Source organism: Blennius ocellaris (genome assembly GCF_963422515.1).
Source record: "Blennius ocellaris genome assembly, chromosome: 9".
NCBI lineage: Eukaryota > Metazoa > Chordata > Actinopteri > Blenniiformes > Blenniidae > Blennius > Blennius ocellaris.
The window spans coordinates 9205006-9223272 of NC_137658.1; the positions used below are offsets into that span (position 1 = coordinate 9205006).

The 18267-nt window shown below is 44.9% G+C and overlaps 1 protein-coding gene across 1 annotated transcript; it reads left to right on the top strand.

Annotated features, from left to right (window-relative positions):
- The first annotated feature begins 9615 nt into the window (after nt 1–9615).
- Nucleotides 9616–17707, top strand: fgf18a (fibroblast growth factor 18a). The gene is made up of 5 exons (XM_080502768.1): nt 9616–10431; nt 13802–13841; nt 13969–14149; nt 15748–15854; nt 15978–17707. Exons 1-5 carry the CDS (start codon nt 10400–10402, stop codon nt 16248–16250), a joined length of 633 nt encoding a protein of 210 aa, XP_080358894.1. The 5' UTR covers nt 9616–10399; the 3' UTR covers nt 16251–17707.
- The last annotated feature ends 560 nt before the right edge of the window (nt 17708–18267 follow it).

The following is an 18267-nucleotide window of genomic DNA, read 5'->3' on the forward strand; positions in this document are numbered from 1 at the left end:
AATAATTTTGAATACATTTAATATTTGAAAGTCATTCACTAACAACAATGTGAAAAGGTCAGACTGCCGTTCATGATATAGAAGCGTCTGGCTGTCCACATGACGTGAAGAGGAGTCATTACAGAAGACCACCTTCTTCCATTGCCTCATGGTGTTGCCATGTGACTCAGCTAATCAACATAACAGGCGTCAGCGTGAGAAACCTGACCAATCTGCGACAAAACATCCTCATAAACATCAAGTTGTATGGAACCATTTTCTGATGTATCGTTTTGTCATTAGTCATTAGACTATTACGTTTTTTCAGCAATGTTGAAACAGTTGGACATCTGTGGAATTAGACCACATGGTGAGCTTCTGCTCTACACATGCATCAGCAGTCCCATTGTGCCTATGACTCTGCCGCTCGTTCACCACTTTTCCTTACTTAGTCAACCATTGCAGACCACCAACATCATTTGCCTGAGGTACCATCTAACCATTACAATTGGGCCTTCATCTAAAATGCTCAGTTTATCATACTTGCTCATTTCTTCAGGTCACCTTGCAGCACTGACTGTTAACTCGATGCCTGATTCATCTCAGATGTCAATGTGCTTAATTTGCAAGTCAATATATTAATGAGATTGCTGTTCGTCTTATATTTGCGTATAGAAATCTTTGATATTTGGAAAGAAATGGGAGGTTGAAAAAGAGAAGATTCAGAACAGATTCATTGCACATTATCATGGATTACTCAAGATGTGAACTCTGCTGGTGGGATGAATGCCTCTCTGCTTTCCTCATCTGAGCTTTTAATGAAGGTGATGCTTTGTGCACTAACTTTTCTCACAGGTGTTCAAAACAGTTGAAACCTGGTAACTATAAAAATCACCATTTTCTTACTCATTAAACTTTGCTGTGAACCCCTGGGCCTTTGTGAAAGCATCTGTATTTATTAGATTTGTTAAGCATCTGTTGGATGTGTGGGAATATTTTTTTGGCTTTGCCTAACACCAAGGAATTTAGATGAAGATAATTAGATGTGTTTAATATGGGTTTGTCTGTTCTTTTCCATTTTCAGTCCTTTATCCAAAATGGAGCTGCTTGGGTATTTCTAGCTTTTTTGAGTCTCCTTTCACGTTTGTCAGTATAGTCCTTACCAGATGATGATTGTCCAAAATACGTTCTTCATATTATAAAATAAAATTTCTTTCGACCAATCATACTCAACACAGATTGTTGAGATGAAGAGAATAATTTAAACAAATGATTGTCTGACACATGTTATAACTTGATTAGCTAATTGTTGCGTTTTTCGGCAGAAGCGAAAGAGAGTTATGACTAACACGCCATTCAAATAGATTCAGAGCTCGCTTCAAACTTATTTTTCATCAATGCAAGATTCAATCAAAGCACACTAACATACATGGCTTAGAATAGAATAGAATACAATACAATAGGCAAACACAAAGCATACAGCAGTATAACAAAGCAGTTTAACAGGAGAGTGACGCCAGCAGCAAAGACCTGAGGGAACAGAGTAGCGATGAGGGACAACTACCAGAAACACCTAGCAGGCACATGCATGTATGAGGAAACACATGCATGGACATACACATATGCACACTCACACACACACACACACACACACACACACACACACACACACACACACACACACACACACACACACACACACACACACACACACACACACACACATGAATTGCAAGAACGATAGATAGTTCACAGGCAGCGCACACACATACCTGTTCACATGAGTCATTAAATTGACAGCACACCTGATACACATCTTTGTTTCACTCCACTCTAAGCTAACTTCGGCCTGTTGTCATGGTTTCTTTATTATCTGCATGTTTCCTCTGATCTTTTTTCTCTGTGCTTCTACCTCCATCTCCGTCACTCTTCATCCTCTATCAAATTCCAGAGATCCGTCACATTCCATATTTCCATCATGGAAGACAGCCCCACGGCCCTGTTACTCTCCACAAGTCCACAGCTCTATCCAACACACCAGCCTCACTCCAGAATCCTGTCATGTGCTATAATTTAGCTCTCTCCAAAACGCTTTACTTTCCCTCTGACTGTCACTTCCCATATATCACTGTCATTCAGCCCATTTGTTGGGGGTCTAGGAAGAAGGGTTATGGGTGACTGAACGGAGGTCATCATCTGAATATTTCTTGGCTGTTTCCTCAGATTCTAGCACACATACACGCGCACACCCGTGCACACATAGACCATAAGTCTAAATGACAAAGGGGAAAGGCAGGTGGGTTTATGAGGAGTGAGAGTTTGAAGAGAGAAAGCCAGAAAGTGACAGAAGCCAACAGAGAGTGTTGTCAAGGGGGAAAGAGCGTGAGAGAAAGAGGAAGAATGAGCAGAAAATGGAGAATAAAACAACAGGCAAAGTGGGAGAGAAAAGGAGAGGGAGAAATCCTCTGGAGTGCTTTTTCGCTCCAACGGGACAAAAGGTTACAGCATGACGGGGGTAGGTGTCAGGTGATGTGTGACAAGTCCAAATTAAAGATGACATAATGGCGGGGGCCCGGATGGGGTCCAAAACGGGGCCTGACTGAGAATGAGGGTGGGGGCAGACTGTGGCAACCAAGTCAAGCTGGGCCATGCTGGGCTGGGCTAAGCTAGGACTGGGCAGCAGGGGGCTACCCTGCAGGCTCCTCCATATGGAACGTGTTAGCTTAGCGATTGCTAATGAAATGCAGACTGACGTCAGGCAGACACCCACCCATTGTTTTCCTCCTTAATTTGTTGTAATATTTGTCTTACAAATTAGGATTTTGCTAGGACAGAAGAAGAATAGTAAGATACAGGCGCAAATGAAAATAAGGCGGGCAAAGGGTATTACAGTAGGGGCAGCAAATTTGATAACAGTATTGACAGGGAGGGAGGAAGAAATCTAAGGGTCTCAGCACAAGTGTGAACACAAGAAGAGCCAGCGCCTCAGCTGTCTAAGTGGGAGGTATGGAGGACTAGCATGGGTGGGTGCACTGGAAAGGGAGGGAATGCTGTAAGAGCATGTGTTAATTGCATATGGAAGTTTTTACCATAAATAAACATTTGTGCAATACTCACAACAATTTGTAGGAATGCATGCCTACTTCTGTGGCTGCTGACCTGTTTAATGCATCCTCATTTGTGCTCTTACAATTAATGTATTCTCTCGCTCTCTCTGTGTCTCTCTGTGTCTCTCTGTATCTCTCTCTCTCTCTCTCTCTCTCTCTCTCGCTCTCTCTCTCTCTCTCTCTCTCCCGCCTTCCTTTATTTCTTACCCATTCACACAATTCCGAGCTTACAGAGAACTCTTCCTAAAATAGGCTTACTGGAGCAAGATTAAGAATGCTTTTGTTATTCTAAAAGGAGTTGTGCTGTAATTGACCACCACCTGGGCATCTGGCAGAAGTCACTGTTAGTCAGAGAGAAAAGGGATGCAGAGGGAGAGGAAGGGGCTGTGGCTGGAAAAAAAAAAAAGAAAGAAATGACAAAACAAAGATGAACAGATTGTGACTGGGGAAAGAGACAAGAAAGGAGAAAAGATTAATGGAGAAAGGGGTGAAGGATGGAAAGTGTGTGCTATGTTTCTCTCTTGCTTTCTTTTTTCTTCTTACTCTTCCACTCTGACATGTCAATTTAGAGGTGCTTTATTGGCATGAGTAATGATGGGAGGTGTTGCCAGGGTAATTACATAGCACATTAAAGGGTTTCATAAACATTACAGTTCCTCCTCTGCCCGGTGGCAAGGCTAAAGGGGCAGGAAAAGCGAAAAAACAGAATGGGATACGCGGGCACAGCGAAAGAGAGCCGGAGCAGCCCAAATAGGAGCAGAGAGAACGAGGACAGAAGACGAAAGGGCACTTACCGGGGAGAACTGGGAGGAAGAGAAAAGGGAGGAGTGTAGAAGAGACAAACAGAAAAGATGACAGGAGTGAAGGTTACCATGCTCATGGATTCCATCACAGAGCGCACGAACATGAAACGGGCAGAAAAAAAACATGTTGAATTGGAGTCCAACACAAACCCACAGCTGCAATTCACCGTTCATGAAGGAGCATAGGATAGCTCACACACACGTGCACACACACACTGAAGCCACAAAAAAACACACTTGTACTACACACCACACTCTGGTTGGCTCAATCTTTATACATAACTAGTAACCATTCACACGACAGCCACAAACGCCACATGCTCAGCTGTGCACAGTCTGTCACTAAGGGTCATGGTGTAATCACTCAACCAAACACACACAACCACAAGGAGTATAATTAAACAAACATCCACCCAGTCATAGAGTATTGCATATTTATGTACAACCTCATTGGTCAAAAGCAATTAACTTGTACATCCTCAAAGAGGACACAGAACAGTTTCTGCCCATCACTGTCAGACAGCCTGCAGAAAGGCTCTGGCTTCATACCTCAATCATGCAAAATGTGGCAGTTTATCCGCTGAAGTTCCTCGTAAATCTGATTTATATTTAGTTTGATTGTCAGACATTCCTCTATCACTGGCCTCAGTCGCAAGGTTCTGTCACAACTTATTAATGCTGATACTTACACTGATATATGATCCAGGTGCAAAAAAGACATCAACATTCCAAGTTTGATGTCTTTATGAGGGTTTTTTTTATGTTGTTGTTTGTTTTCATTTATGTAATATTTCATAAATGCAAAATGTCAACATTTCGACAAGTAGTCTTGCCAGATGGCACAGATGCAGAAATTACACAGTCTTGCTGCGGGGATGCATGTGTTTTTGCATACGAGGCCAATATCACCCTATTGGTATATTTAAATTGCACACATGTCTTGCATTGTTTAGTACTTCAGACAAAGTCAACAACAACAATGACAGTAAACTAAAGCCACTGAAAGAGTCAGTGCAATTGCAACATGCAGTATGTTCTGCTCGCCTGAGTAAGGGGACAACCTAGATGCAGTTCACTCTGTAAAGCCATGAATTGGCTTAACGATGACAAGCTAGATTGGATGAATAATTGCCCTGAAACCAGTCCAAAACAGCTTCAAACCCTCCAACTTGAAAGTGTTAAAGTAAAGTTATTCCAGTGCTTCAGCTGGGCTATGTATAGAGACACCAGCTGCAATGGATTCCAGGATGGAAGCAAAGCAAACTTTCATATTCACTGGATTAATCTCGCTAAGCGAGAGAAGGGAGCAGGCTGTGCACCACCAACATTGCAGCTAATAAAAACAATATTTCACTGTTCTCTTCATCTCAGCCATGGCTTGCTATCGCTCTCTGCTAATTAATTCCTGCTCTTACTTTCTTGCAGCTGTCGATTCTCTCATCTTGCAGACGTGGACAAGTGGCAAACAGGTTCTCATTTCAAAGCCCGGCAAACTGTACACATTCCTTGACTTCGAATGGGCCTCCCTGTCATCAAAGGGCCTTTATTAAGTGTCTCATACATTTACACATTGGGGAACAGTTTAAACTTGGCCCATGATTAACAGGGTAGGGATAGCTCTCCAAGAAACCAGTGTTAGGCTGACATCTCAACATCTGATGTGAAGTTTAGGGTCCGTGTCTGCAGGTATTAATCAAAGCCACAAGCCTTCTTCTCCCTCCAGAGATCCAGCATACACACAGGCCTGGCTTCACAGTCCCTCCTCCCATTCAAACATATACAGCCCATACCTTATAGGCAAAGCTAATTGGACTCAATCCACCACACTTGACACATCTGAAAACTTGAAATCTGCACAGTATGTCACCAGAATGATGGATTGCATTTATACTGTTCAAGGTTTTCAGTGTCTTACACTTTGGAGTGCACGGCAGGGGAAAAGCATTTGCCGCTCGGCCAACTTGTCTGTGAATACATCTAAACCAAGCCATATCCAAGCTTGACTCTTTACCCACAACTCCCCACATGCATGCACAACTGCTGTAATGAGTCAACAACTGGCTTGAGGATCAAAACACAGAGCTTTGCATTAGATTTTACTCCGGTCACCCACAGCATGGAGTCCTGCATGATGACCTTTGGGTCAGGCCAGAATGCCCTCATATAATGAGAGTGCTGTTTGGGGATTTGTTTGGCTGTGATAGAGAAAGGGCGAGCGCACGCAATGCACCCTGGGTCTTTGTCTGGGTGCTGACGGTATTGACGAGCACTGATCGATGTTAATTGCTAGACAGAATAGCCATATTGACCAGGCTCCCGAGATGAAGAAGCCTGCAGGCCAAGTCAAAAAGAAGGAGAGAAATACGAAGAGAGAGAGCAAGGCCTGGACCTACAGCAGCTACAGGGCCCCAGACACACACCAACACAAACACACACACACACGGGTCTCATTCACTTTAATGAGTTGAGAGAGGAGCACAAAGGCATAACGTCCATCAATGCCAAGTCTATTCAACACAACAGAGGGTATATGCAAAAAAATATCTGGTGTCCTGGTGTGTGTCACTTTGGCAGTGTTTGTGTGCATGTGAGCACATGCACATGTGCATGTGTGAATATTAAGCACAGCAAAATTGGTCTGCTTGAAAGTAAGATGAGTTTTGAGTGTGGGGAATGGGAAAGGGACATTCATGTGTGTGAGGATGTTTGAGCATACAAGTTTGTGTGTGTTTGTGTGTGCGCGTCTTAGCTAAAGATCAATAAGCAGGAGCTGCAGAGGCAAAGACATAAGCAATCAATATGCCGGCTGCCAACCGAGGGAGGGACAGAGAGAGCAGATAAAAAACAGCCGGGGAGATTAAAGAGACAGATAGGGTGGACAGAAAATGAATGAAAGAAAGAGTGATGTGACAGAAGAAGAGAGGGAAGAAAAGACCTGTTTGGTTTTTCATGAGATTTGTTTTTTAGTCTTGTTTGGTTGTGATTTGAAAGTCCCCATCTATAAAAGTTTTGGGGGTTTTTTTGCATCTAATTTCAAATCTATAAATTCTGCAAATAATCATGATAATAACAACATAATTCACAAATCATCCTTTTCTTGACGGGGCCTTCAGTTTTGTATCCATGAATATTTTATTAGCATCAATCTTCAATCTGAGTTCATACAACTGAAAAGCACATGTTCCCCATAGACTGCTTTTGTAACATACATCTCATCGATATGAATGGAATGGAAGTAAAATCAACTCACTACCAAGATCCTCTTGGAAAATTACTTTTACTATGAACAAATCTACTTCTCCTGTTAAGCCTAAAGCTGAAAGCTACTATCTGAATACAGCTGAGCCCTTCTGTCTACACTTTCTATTTCCAAGATGTGCTGTAGCCCCCATTCTGAACCCTTCCATCTGGGCTTAAGAGTACCAGACAGGCCCATACCTCATCACCAGAATGTGGTTCAAATCCCTCTCCACAACATTTACACTCACGTCCCTTGCAGCATTGTGGTGAGCAGTGAAAAAGCGCCCAGACACAGGTGCAAAGACAGAGAGAGCCAGTAGTAGGAAAAAGGGCCAAAGGCTTGTCTATGGAGCATGACTGGAAAGGCATTCAACCACAATGCCCCTAACCCAGCCCAGCTCAACTTTGTCCAGTTGCAAAAGTCTGTGCATGAGTGTGATTTAAAAGTACAATGATGAAAAGAATAAGCATACACTTTCAGCCAAGATAACTGTCCCTGATGTATGAGGCCAACACCCTCCCACCGCTATTACACACACATGGACACACGGACAAATTAACTCTTTCCCTTTATTCTTTCTTTGTGGGACCATTAGAGCGTGTGTGTGTGTGTGTGTGTGTGTGTGTGTGTGTGTGTGTGTGTGTGTGTGTGTGTGTGTGTGTGTGTGTGTGTGTGTGTGTGTGTGTGTGTGTGTGTGTGTGTGTGTGTGTGTGTGTGTGTGTGTGTGTGTGTGTAAGGTATGGCAGGAGTGTTGTGTTGGCTTGGCTGACCGTCTGCGGTTGTGCGGCGGTGAGAGGGAGTTTTGGGAGCGCTGAGCGGGCGTTGCTGCCGAAATCTCTGAGAAATGTTCGTTTTGGATCCATGTCCGTGCTTACATACCGCCCTCCCGACTGTCTCCCATTCTCCGTTTCATTTTTCCCTCTTAAGGTTTAACTTAAAAGTTATGAAATGGGGAGTCAAAATACATCACTTGAAAGCGCGGTGACTCTGAGGAGTGTGTGTGCGTGTGTGAGAGAAAGACGGAGGGAGCCCTCCACCCTCCACCCACCCTCCATCCTGAATCCAGGGCCACTGAGGCTACAGTGAGGTTATCTTTGGGAGAGATAATGGCCAAGAAGTTCGCCTGTTGACGACAGCTGTTCACCTGTTTCTTCCAGATGTGTTATTGTTGGAGTATTTTTAGCAGAACATTTTTGGCCAGAGATGCTTTCAAAACCCAATCTGTCTGAAATCCACTTTTTCCTTTCTTTCTTTCTTTCTTTCTTTCTTTTTCTGGAAAGTGAAATACTCCCGGTACCATTACATCATCCTATTAGTTTCCAATTCATTTACCTTGTTTATATAATCCCCAACATGAAAAGTGCCCGATATAAAAAAGAAAAAAAACAAAACATAAAGATAATTCGTTAAACAAGTAAATGATCTTACCTAATCACTAGATGTTTCGGAACACTCATTAAAATGGACATTTCTTTTAGCTGTGTAAGTTTGGTCGGCATCGCATAGCGGCTGACTAATCCAAGTTTGATCCAATAAGTGTGCGTGCGTGCTTGTGTGAGTTAGCGTGCGTGTGGGGGAGAGATAGAGAGCGAGGGAGAAGGGAGGGAGGCAGAGAGGGGAGAGGGAGGGAGGATTGATCCGCGTCTGTTAAAATCTTGTTCTGGTTTTTCTTGGAGTGAGGTCTGTGCCTGCCGACGCGCCTCTCCTGTGCAGCCCCCCCCCCCCCCCTCCCTCAAGAAGAGCTTTTATGAAAAGAAACCTTGGAATTTTTGAAAGGGAGAAGGATCTGCATAATACAAGTGAAGTGGATAAAAGCGCACGGCTGGGTTCTTTTGCGTTCCCTCTTGCGTTTTCTGCTGGTGTCTGAATGAAGCAGGGAGGCAGATACATGGAGAAGGACGGTGCAGATTTTGGACTGGGGAGTCGATCTGTCAGTGTGATTTTCAGTAAACACGTTCACAGTCGACTCGGTTTATAACTTTTAATTTCTTGAGAAAGTGGCGACCCCGACTCTTCTCTTCTTGCAGCGCGGAGTTGTTTTTTTTCCTCGCAACGAGGAAACTTTGGTGTTTTTTTATCCCCCTTTTTCAGAGAAACTGCTCAAACTTTCTACGTTTTAAAAAAAATAAATAAAAAGATCGGATTGCATTTTCCCCCTTCAAACATTTTGGAGGTGATGTCATCGTGCTGTGTTTTGGCAGGTATTGTGTGGAGAGGGCGCACAGAGGACTGCTGCTGCCAGGCGGTAACCAGCGGCTGAGGAAAGCGGGGAAGTCCGGAAAATCAGGTGCAAAGTGCGGCTGTCATTTCCTCGCTGTGTCGCGGGTGGCTGAGTCCGCCACCCAGTCACAGCTGTTCCCATCCTCTACAGCCACCCCTCCCTCCCTCGTCTTTCTTTCTCCTTTATTATCCCCTCCCATTCTCATTCACCAGTCTCCATATACCCCTCTGAGCTGGACCGCTCCGGGACCTTATCACCCTCTCTGTCGAACACTGTTGGCTGGTGTCACCTGAGCCACAGATCCGTTAAGCCAGCGTGGGGGCGCAGACATGACCGAGGCCACTTTGCATTACCCTGCGCCCGCAGAGCCTCCTTCTCCAGGACGCCGTTTGCTCCAGCAGCCAGCCCAGGTAGCCCACCTCCAGCAGCTCCTGACCTCGCTCTGCTGGGACTAAACCTGCCTGCTTGTGGCGGGACAAACACTCACTTGGCATCTCGGCAGCTGCAAATATTTTTGGAGTCCGGGAGCTTGCTGTTGCGCCGAAACGTTACGCATTGGATTACACAAAAGATTACGCACGCGCCGCATCTGTTCACGGGGCCACGCATCACTGCGGGGGTCAACGAGATCGATTGGAATTGGCTATCTGTGACGCGTGAGCGCGCTTTCACCTGTTCCTCTCTCCGCCAGGCACGCGCAGCGCCAGCTTTTTAAAGTCCGAACCCCTTTGCTCCCCCCCCCCCCCCCCCGCCCATCCGCCCCTACACCGGTCTGGACAGCTGTTAGAGGTTGCCCGGCGGTCACAGTGGCACAGTTACCCTGGCTTCACACCCCACCTTGCCCGTGGCCGCACAGTTAGGTTTTCTACACCGGGGGAACCGGGGCTCACCGCCGCCGATGCCAACAGGAGAGTCCGCTAACTCTTTGACTCTGCACCGCATCCACCGGATTCGACACACAGAAGACAACTCTGCGGACTGTCGGACTGGCTCGGAACGAGCGAGGAGACCGTCTCTGGGCCAAGTTCCATAGTGGAGGGGGGAAGCAATGTGGCCCCTTCTTTCCACGCTGACCGTCTTGTAAGTCGCTTCAGTCACTTTATCATGCAATCGTTTAATTTCTCTACTCTAGTTCAGGCTTTATTCTGACTTGTTTAAAATACTTTCTGGGAAAACCTCAGCTACAGCAGAAGAAGATGGAGAGGAAGGTGGCTTTGTCTAACGATTACATCATTCCTCATCAGTCCCCATAGAAAACATGCCATGGAAGGCCCTGTTTTGATTGGCTGACAGTTCAGGGTCACTGGGTCAGAGTCAGGCTGTGTTACTCATAAAACCTGCCATAAACATCTCCATCACCATCTGCACTTACTTCAGGGATGGCCAAGGTGGTTTAGAGAAGACAATTTTCCCATCTACAAAGAAGGTTTTTATCCTCTATTGAAAATATTTCAGAAGTTGAGTCAAATAACACAGGCTTTATCTAGTGGGATAGGAAAATGATAAAGTGCCAAGAGCAAATCTAAGGGAGGAGGATATAGACTCAGGGGGCTTGAGTTTGCCCATTTGAGGTGTGTCTTGTTAAAAGCCAAGGGATTTATTTTTCTTCCTTTGTGTCGACTGTACTTCTCCCAGATGGCAGTCATCTTCAGATACTTCTCATTCCTGACACAACCTGGACAGGGTGTGTGCTGCTGCTGGTGTCTCCCTGACTTTTTCTCTCTTTTTCTGTCTCCCTCAGCCTCTCTCCACTTATTCGACTAACTGCCTACATCTGTCTTCCTGTCTTGCCTATGACCCCCCCACCCCCCCCTCCACACACACACGCAGATATTTGCTGAGATAAAATAGTATGAATTAATAACTGATGAATGATGGCAGTATCTGAAGAGGAACAGTCTCACTGTTTAGTCTGCTGGTTTTAGTTTAGCTCTCCAAGAGCAAACCATATCTCCATTCATTTCTGTCTCCCCGATCCATTTCACCACAGCCTTCTACATCCACATGCTGTCTGGCCAACTTTATCACAAGCTGCCGAGAAAAGCAAAGCGCCCACAACAACCTGTTACTGCTCTTTACCCAAAGCCACATGTGGGGAATCTCTGATTTGCCGTAGCCCATTTTACTGCTGATCCCACTTACACACCCACTAGATTCTTCACCAAGACCTACTGTAGACCATCAGAAACTCTTGCACTGTGCTGGAGCCCGCAGCTGCAGTATTGGCCTACCACGATAACCACTGCTACACCCGGGTGAAACCGCTCCTTCACATTGGTGCCCAGTCGTCGGTACTGAGGCCTGCTCGTCCAACCACAGCCTCCATATGGTAGATCTGCTGGGACGCAGGTTTATGATGTCAGATCGTTGCTTGCTTTGGCAAGCGCCCAAGGTGCACTGGGCTTTCCCTCTCTCCATACCTCCTTCTGTCTTTACTCTCCCCAACTTTTACTCTCTTATTCTCTCATTTTCTCATCCCTCGCCAACCCCCGACTGATCCTGTCTCCCTCTTTCCTCTCTCCTTCTCTTTCTCTGTGGCTGGCATAATATGGAGTGTCTGTGGTTTTTGTGGGAGTGGGGGAATCCAACGCTGAGGCACTTTTCCTTCAGTGTCCTCGGCAGCAGTGCAGTGGTGGTGTTTTAACAGCTGAGAGTCCTCACAATGCACAGGCGCTCAGGTTTTTTCGGCTGCGCAGGCAAAATGTGAGGGCCAATGCACTGCTGCATTTCCCAGGATGTCTGCATCTATTAGAATGATCAGGAACTAACACACCAGCTATGGGAAACAAAAGTTGAGAAAGATTGGGAAAAAGAAAAAGAAAACAAGACTTTTGTGATTGTATATGCATGTGTGAGTGTCACGTGACAGCAGCACCTTCTACAATATGCATGAGTTGGGCACCCCACTCTTCTTTCACATGTTTATCTTTTGCTTCTCATTTCACCATAGAGCATGGGGTTACACCACCTTTTTATCTTGTTGTTTTCAACTGTGGCATGCAACTTTCATTTTTTAAGCTGACTTTCTCTACTTCACATCTGTGCAGCCATCCCTAACTTAGCTTGCATTTCATTTATTTTCTGTCATTCTGTAGCTTCATCTCCCCTCTGTATAATTCTTATGTCATCTGTCCTTCATCTATCCTGCCTTTTCCCTATGCCTTTGTTTACTGCTCAGTCAGTCTACCTCTCTCCTCTTTGCTATCTCCCTGTCCTAGCAGTGCATATGTCTTTGCTTTGGTCCAGCTGTCAGCTGCCCGCTTCTCCTGTACACACACTTACACCCTGTGCACATCTGCACATCTGTGTACATGCCCATGACAGTCTGGAGGAGTCACCTCGCTAACTCCAAACACAAAGGAAGATGGGAGGCAGGGAGTGATAGGAGAAAGGCAGAGAGGCCAGAGAGACAGTGAAGGAGAGATAAGTTAGTGGAGAGATGAGGAAGATGGCCGAGCCCAGAGAAAGAAAGAGAGAGAGGGAAAAAAGGCACGCACAGAGATAGCAAAAGATGAGGTGGGGAAAGACAAAATTCATAGAATTACTTGTCAGCCCACACACTTGGTCCTGAACTCCATCAAACATTCAGCCACTAATTCAGAGCAGTTCAAGGACTGCCAAAGTAGATTTTTACGCAACGCAATCACTCCCTCACTAAAGTTGTAAATAATATTTGATGCATCCAAGGTCAAGGTTAAAACTTCAATTAAGCAATGTGATAAACTGAGAAGAATTTTAATTGTAAGTGTTCCCAGCTGTTTCAATCAAAATTTATCTAGACTGTCAGCTAGATGAACAACTTTGGTGAAATACAATCTAAAAAGGTTGCTTTTATCATGTATACATTAATTCTGCATGCTACATCACCAGCAGCTGTTTCCTCCATAAATCCTCTTTCCACACGTTTTCATAGCTCATGTTCTCACTTATTCAGAGCATTTCTAAATGTAACCGCAGGTCTCGGTTCTCAAAAGCCACATCATAGCGGAGTGTACACCTGTAGTCGAGCCCAGCTGTCTACATACACGAGGCAGCCAAATAAGCTAGCCCATTCCTTTAGAAGTCCAAACCAAAACATGTTCTAGTTGTCTCGGCATGTTTGCCATTTTGTTACGGTCCATTCAGGTCATTTGCAGGCCAGATTTTGGTGCAGAAAAAGTCACGGATGGGTCAGAAAGTGCGTTTAAACCAAAGGCTGGTGGCGTTACTGTAAACAGTGCCGTGGGTGTTGTCCGTCTGCTGATCCCTGGACATCTGCCGGTCTGTATGTCAAGCTGCTGTGCCAGCCGCATGTCCAGCAGTGTGAGCAATCACCCAATAAGGAAATGAGAGGTTGAATAGGGAAAACGGCAGAGAATAAAGAGATGGAAATGATGGTGTCATTCCCAGACGTTCCAACATTCAGTGTTGCTTACATACCTCTCAACTCATCTGTTTCTACTTTTTCCAGATGTATCCAGATGATGCTGGTGATGTGCAATCCATTACAGGTGAGAGTCAGCACCAATGACAAGAGTGATTATGCCACATAATAAACAAGTTGAGGTTTTTGCATGCAGTTTTTCCAAGTAAGTTTAACATTTGGCTGACCGGTGGATGTGTTTGTGGGTCTTTCAGCAGGTACTTGGTGTGGATGGAGTCAACTTCAGTGTGCATGTGGAAAACCAGACACAGGTGCGAGACACCATGAGTCGACGGCATCACCGAGTTTACCAGCTCTACAGCCGCACCAGCGGCAAGCATGTACAGGTGCTCGGACGCAGAATCAGTGCCCGAGGAGAAGATGGAGACAAATATGGTAAGACACACACACACAAAGACAAATCCAACATGTGTGTATGGACAGCAGTATTGATGCTTACCTGCTAATAAATATACACTCACAGCATCCAAAGGCTGCAAGTACAAAGACTTTGAGGGTGACCGAGTGCATGCATGAACGGAGACAGAATGCAACTGTGCAGGCGCACTCACAAAAGAGCACACACTCACACCTCCCCAGGCTTTGGCAGAGGGGCAGTGAAGCTTGTCTTGGGAGTACAAAGACCTCATCGACTGGCTGCTGACTCAATGATTCACAAGAGAGAGCAGAGAGAGAGAGAGAGAGAGAGAGAGAGAGAGAGAGAGAGAGAGAGAGAGAGAGATGTTAGGGAAACAGTATATGGTAGTGGGAGAAACAACCTGGCAGGTAGAGTGTCGGACCGAGTGTTAGAAACTCATCTCCTTCATCGATCCCTCCATTGATTTCACATCCTCCCTGTTGTCTCCTCTGGATTTAAAACAGCAGGCTTCCTCTCCCTCCCTCCATCCATCCTCTCACATGCTTTCTGTCCATCCCCCACTTTCTCCTCCTCCTCCTCTCCACCTTCACCGTCTGTAATGATGGTCAACCCATTCTTAAACCCCACACAATCAATGAGAAGAATAAAGCCACGCCACAAAGCTGGAGTTCATATTTCTGCATGTGGTCCAGAAATGGATTATACAGCACATCCTTTCCGTTTACAAGCATGTCAGTCTCCTCGCATGCCACTTCAAGCCAAAGATGGAACCACAAATGGCAAAAGCGGATCTGTTTTTGAGAAATAACACTTAGAAAATTCTCTTAAAACTGACCAACAATAGAAGCAATGAACCACACAAAGAATGTAGATTCTTGCAGGGGAGAAAAGAAATAAAACAAGTGCATGAAGATATGAACATGAAGTGAAGGAGCAGAAGGGAGGCAAAAAGAGAGTTGGGGGAAGAGGGCAAGAGGGAGGGAGATATTGATTTCTCTTGACCCCTTTGTTGACTAAGGTCATGTAGGAACCGTTTTAAGGTTTTATTTTTAAACAGGCACAAGCTCTCGCAAGATGTGTAGTTAGTGAGGCGATATTGCCTGGAAGGATGAACATGCACACGCATGCACACATGGGGGCACGTGCACACACTTTCAAACAACAGTATCACAGCTGCTTTGTTGAAGTGTTTTCCTGCTCCTCTCAGCCCACCGTGCTCCATCGCCTCTTTACTGTTATCTTCTTTAAAAGGTCCATTTGTAGTTGGATCCTTTGCATCCATGTGTGTGAATGACCTTACCTCACAACCATCTGTCTAGCCAGAGAACATTTAATTGCAACTATGAAGTTGAATACTCTAAATTAGTGTGAATGCTTGTTTTCTGGTAACTGCTAATTTGTGCAGTTAGTGTCAGTACTTGGTGGTTGGCCTGTCCACAAAAACTTGAATAAAGCTATGCAAGTTGTAATTTCATCACATCTTTATGTGTTTGTCTTTATTTGTACAACCTAATAAGCTTGTGAAATACATTAAGCCTCCCCCGATGCACCAAAGGTCTCCTGTGTCAGCTGTGGCTCTAATGTCTGTCTGTCCCTCTGTCTGTCCCTTCACAAGCCCAGCTTGTAGTGGAGGCTGATACCTTTGGCAGCCAGGTGAGAATCCGGGGCAAAGAAACTAATTTCTACCTGTGCATGAACCGACGTGGCAAACTGGTTGGCAAGGTGAGACTTCTTTGTTTCAGAGATATGTTGAAAAATATCTGTCATTACAATACAGTTTCCTGACAAGCCTCTCTTTGCTTTTGTGTCTCTGTCTATATATCTTTGGTTTCTCTGCTCTCTCAGAAGGCCAGTAATCGAAGCGCCGACTGCGTGTTTGTGGAAAAGGTTCTGGAAAACCACTACACAGCTCTGATGTCAGCGCGCTACACGGGCTGGTATGTTGGCTTCACTAAAAGAGGCCGTCCTCGCAGAGGTCCCCACACACTGCCCAACCAGCAGGATGTACACTTCATGAAACGGTTCCCACCCGGGGAACAGCCTGACCTCACCACGCCCTTCCGCTTCACCACCATCAGCAAGCGAGAGAAGAGGGTGCGCGCTACTGGGCCGCGCTAGTAGTGGCTAATGCTAGCACCCACTGTCTTGTCATCCAAAGCCTTGACCTGAGCCTGCCAATGGCTAACCCAGTCAACTCTTCTGTCTCACTCGAATGAACACCTCTCTTTGTTGGGAAAAACATTGACCAGAAACATGATGAATCATTCATGGGGTTTAGATTTATACCTCCTAATTTGCCACTACAGCCACCGAGTAAGTGATCATTCCTCTCAACTTTACGTTCCCTTACTGGACCAACTGGACAAAGCCTGGTCTGATGCTGGAAGCTTTTGGACCTGGTCTGCCTCTTTTCACAGGCCAGAAATATTGCCAAAGAATCCGAGGGGCAGTCAGACTCTCAGGGTCTACAAAGGCCTTTATGCCATGACCATAGAAACTGCATGGCCCTCTGCCTCCTATTCTGGACCAGCTGGACGATGTCAAGTATGGGATTACAACTGGACCATGCAGAGAGAACACGGGTGTGAAAGACTGACTGAACAAGAGAATGGGTGCTTAGCCAATGGATAAAGGGAAACCAGGAAGAAGGAGACATGAAAATGGCAGGGTGGACAAAGGGATTGAGTGATCTGTACAGATCAAATGGACCAACAATGGACTATTGACATGTGACGCACTTATTTGTCTCACTGCTAATTTGGTGAGAACATGTGAGACTGTTGAATGAATGGAAGGATGGGTGATCAAGGAGTGAATGTGGGAAATATGGAGTGAGTGATTCACTGATAAATGTATGTTCGCAAGAAGATGACAAGTAAGAAATGTATGTTAGATTGTGAGTATGTGTGTGTGTGTGTGTCTGCTTGTGTTGATGTGTGCACGAGTGAATGCAACAACCATGAGTGAAGCTGGATCACGAGGGACTCTGGAAAGGGACCATAAAGTCCCTGTATGAACCCGTGACAACTCACCGCAGGGACTGAAGCTTTAGGAACAGGAATGTATAAAAAAAACAAAAAAAAAAAAACAAGCTGCACCAAAAACAGCCAGCCAGTCACGGGCAAACCAAACCAACGACCAACCAAAGACAACTGGAGACCTTCTTCATGACTCCTCCCTGTGCCCTGCCTCCCCTGAGGATGAGTGCATGGGCACGCCCAGTGGGGAGGGTGCCTTCTCTATAAGCATTGCTATAGAAACGAGCCAGGGGATGATGCTCCTGTGCGATACCGTGGATACAGAGTGCTGCTACCAGGACATTCAGTGGAACAAACCAAAGTCTCATGCATACATACAGGAGAGAAAAAATATTAAAGGGAACAATTTATTGAAAGTTATAAATATATATTATATATAAAAGAAGACAGAGCCCCTAAATAAGCAATCTTACTATGATGGTTACTATAATTATTACGATAAAATTATTGCATTTATTTATTTCAGCTCTGTGTGCAGCAGTCTTTCTCGACTCAGTAAACCTTACAGAAACATTTCCTGTGTCTGTCAGCCTCTTTAAATCGCATCCTCTGTTCCTCTTCACTGATAACAAATTTGATTTGAGATGAGTCCACAGTTGCTTCTGGTGACTGACGGAAGGATTAAGTGCAACCCATTCCATAGATGATTCGTCATCCAAGTTATTTATTCAGAACAGTAGCAGTTGTATCCAGCAACTGTAGTATTTTAAACCATTTTTGCTTCATATATATTCTGAATTAAAGGTTTTGAGGTGTTTGATCACCAAGGGGTGGAAAAATGAGAAATTCAAGCTTCATCTCAGGAAATTTGAATTGTCATCAAGTTTTAGCATTTTGAAGGTACTTGATCTGAAAACTTTACATCATTTTGGAAATTGTTATACGTGGTGGTATCAGCTTATTCCAAGCTGTGTTATTAATCAGTGAGTTAAGGTTGGTTGGTTATCCATTGTAAAAAGGTTCTCACTTGAATATATTGGATATAACAGTATGTGTGAATAGTGTAAAATTGCAGTCAGTAGAATTCAACTTTATTTATTACTGTCCAGTCCTTTTTGACTTTTATCATCAAGTTTTGTAATTTTATGGTCACGGAT

Coding starts and splice junctions, on each gene's coding strand:
- fgf18a (XM_080502768.1), top strand. CDS start 10,400: ATGTGGCCCCTTCTTTCCACGCTGACCGTCTT. Junction 10,432..13,801: donor CTTTCCACGCTGACCGTCTT/GTAAGTCGCTTC, acceptor TACTTTTTCCAG/ATGTATCCAGATGATGCTGG. Junction 15,855..15,977: donor GTGGCAAACTGGTTGGCAAG/GTGAGACTTCTT, acceptor CTGCTCTCTCAG/AAGGCCAGTAATCGAAGCGC.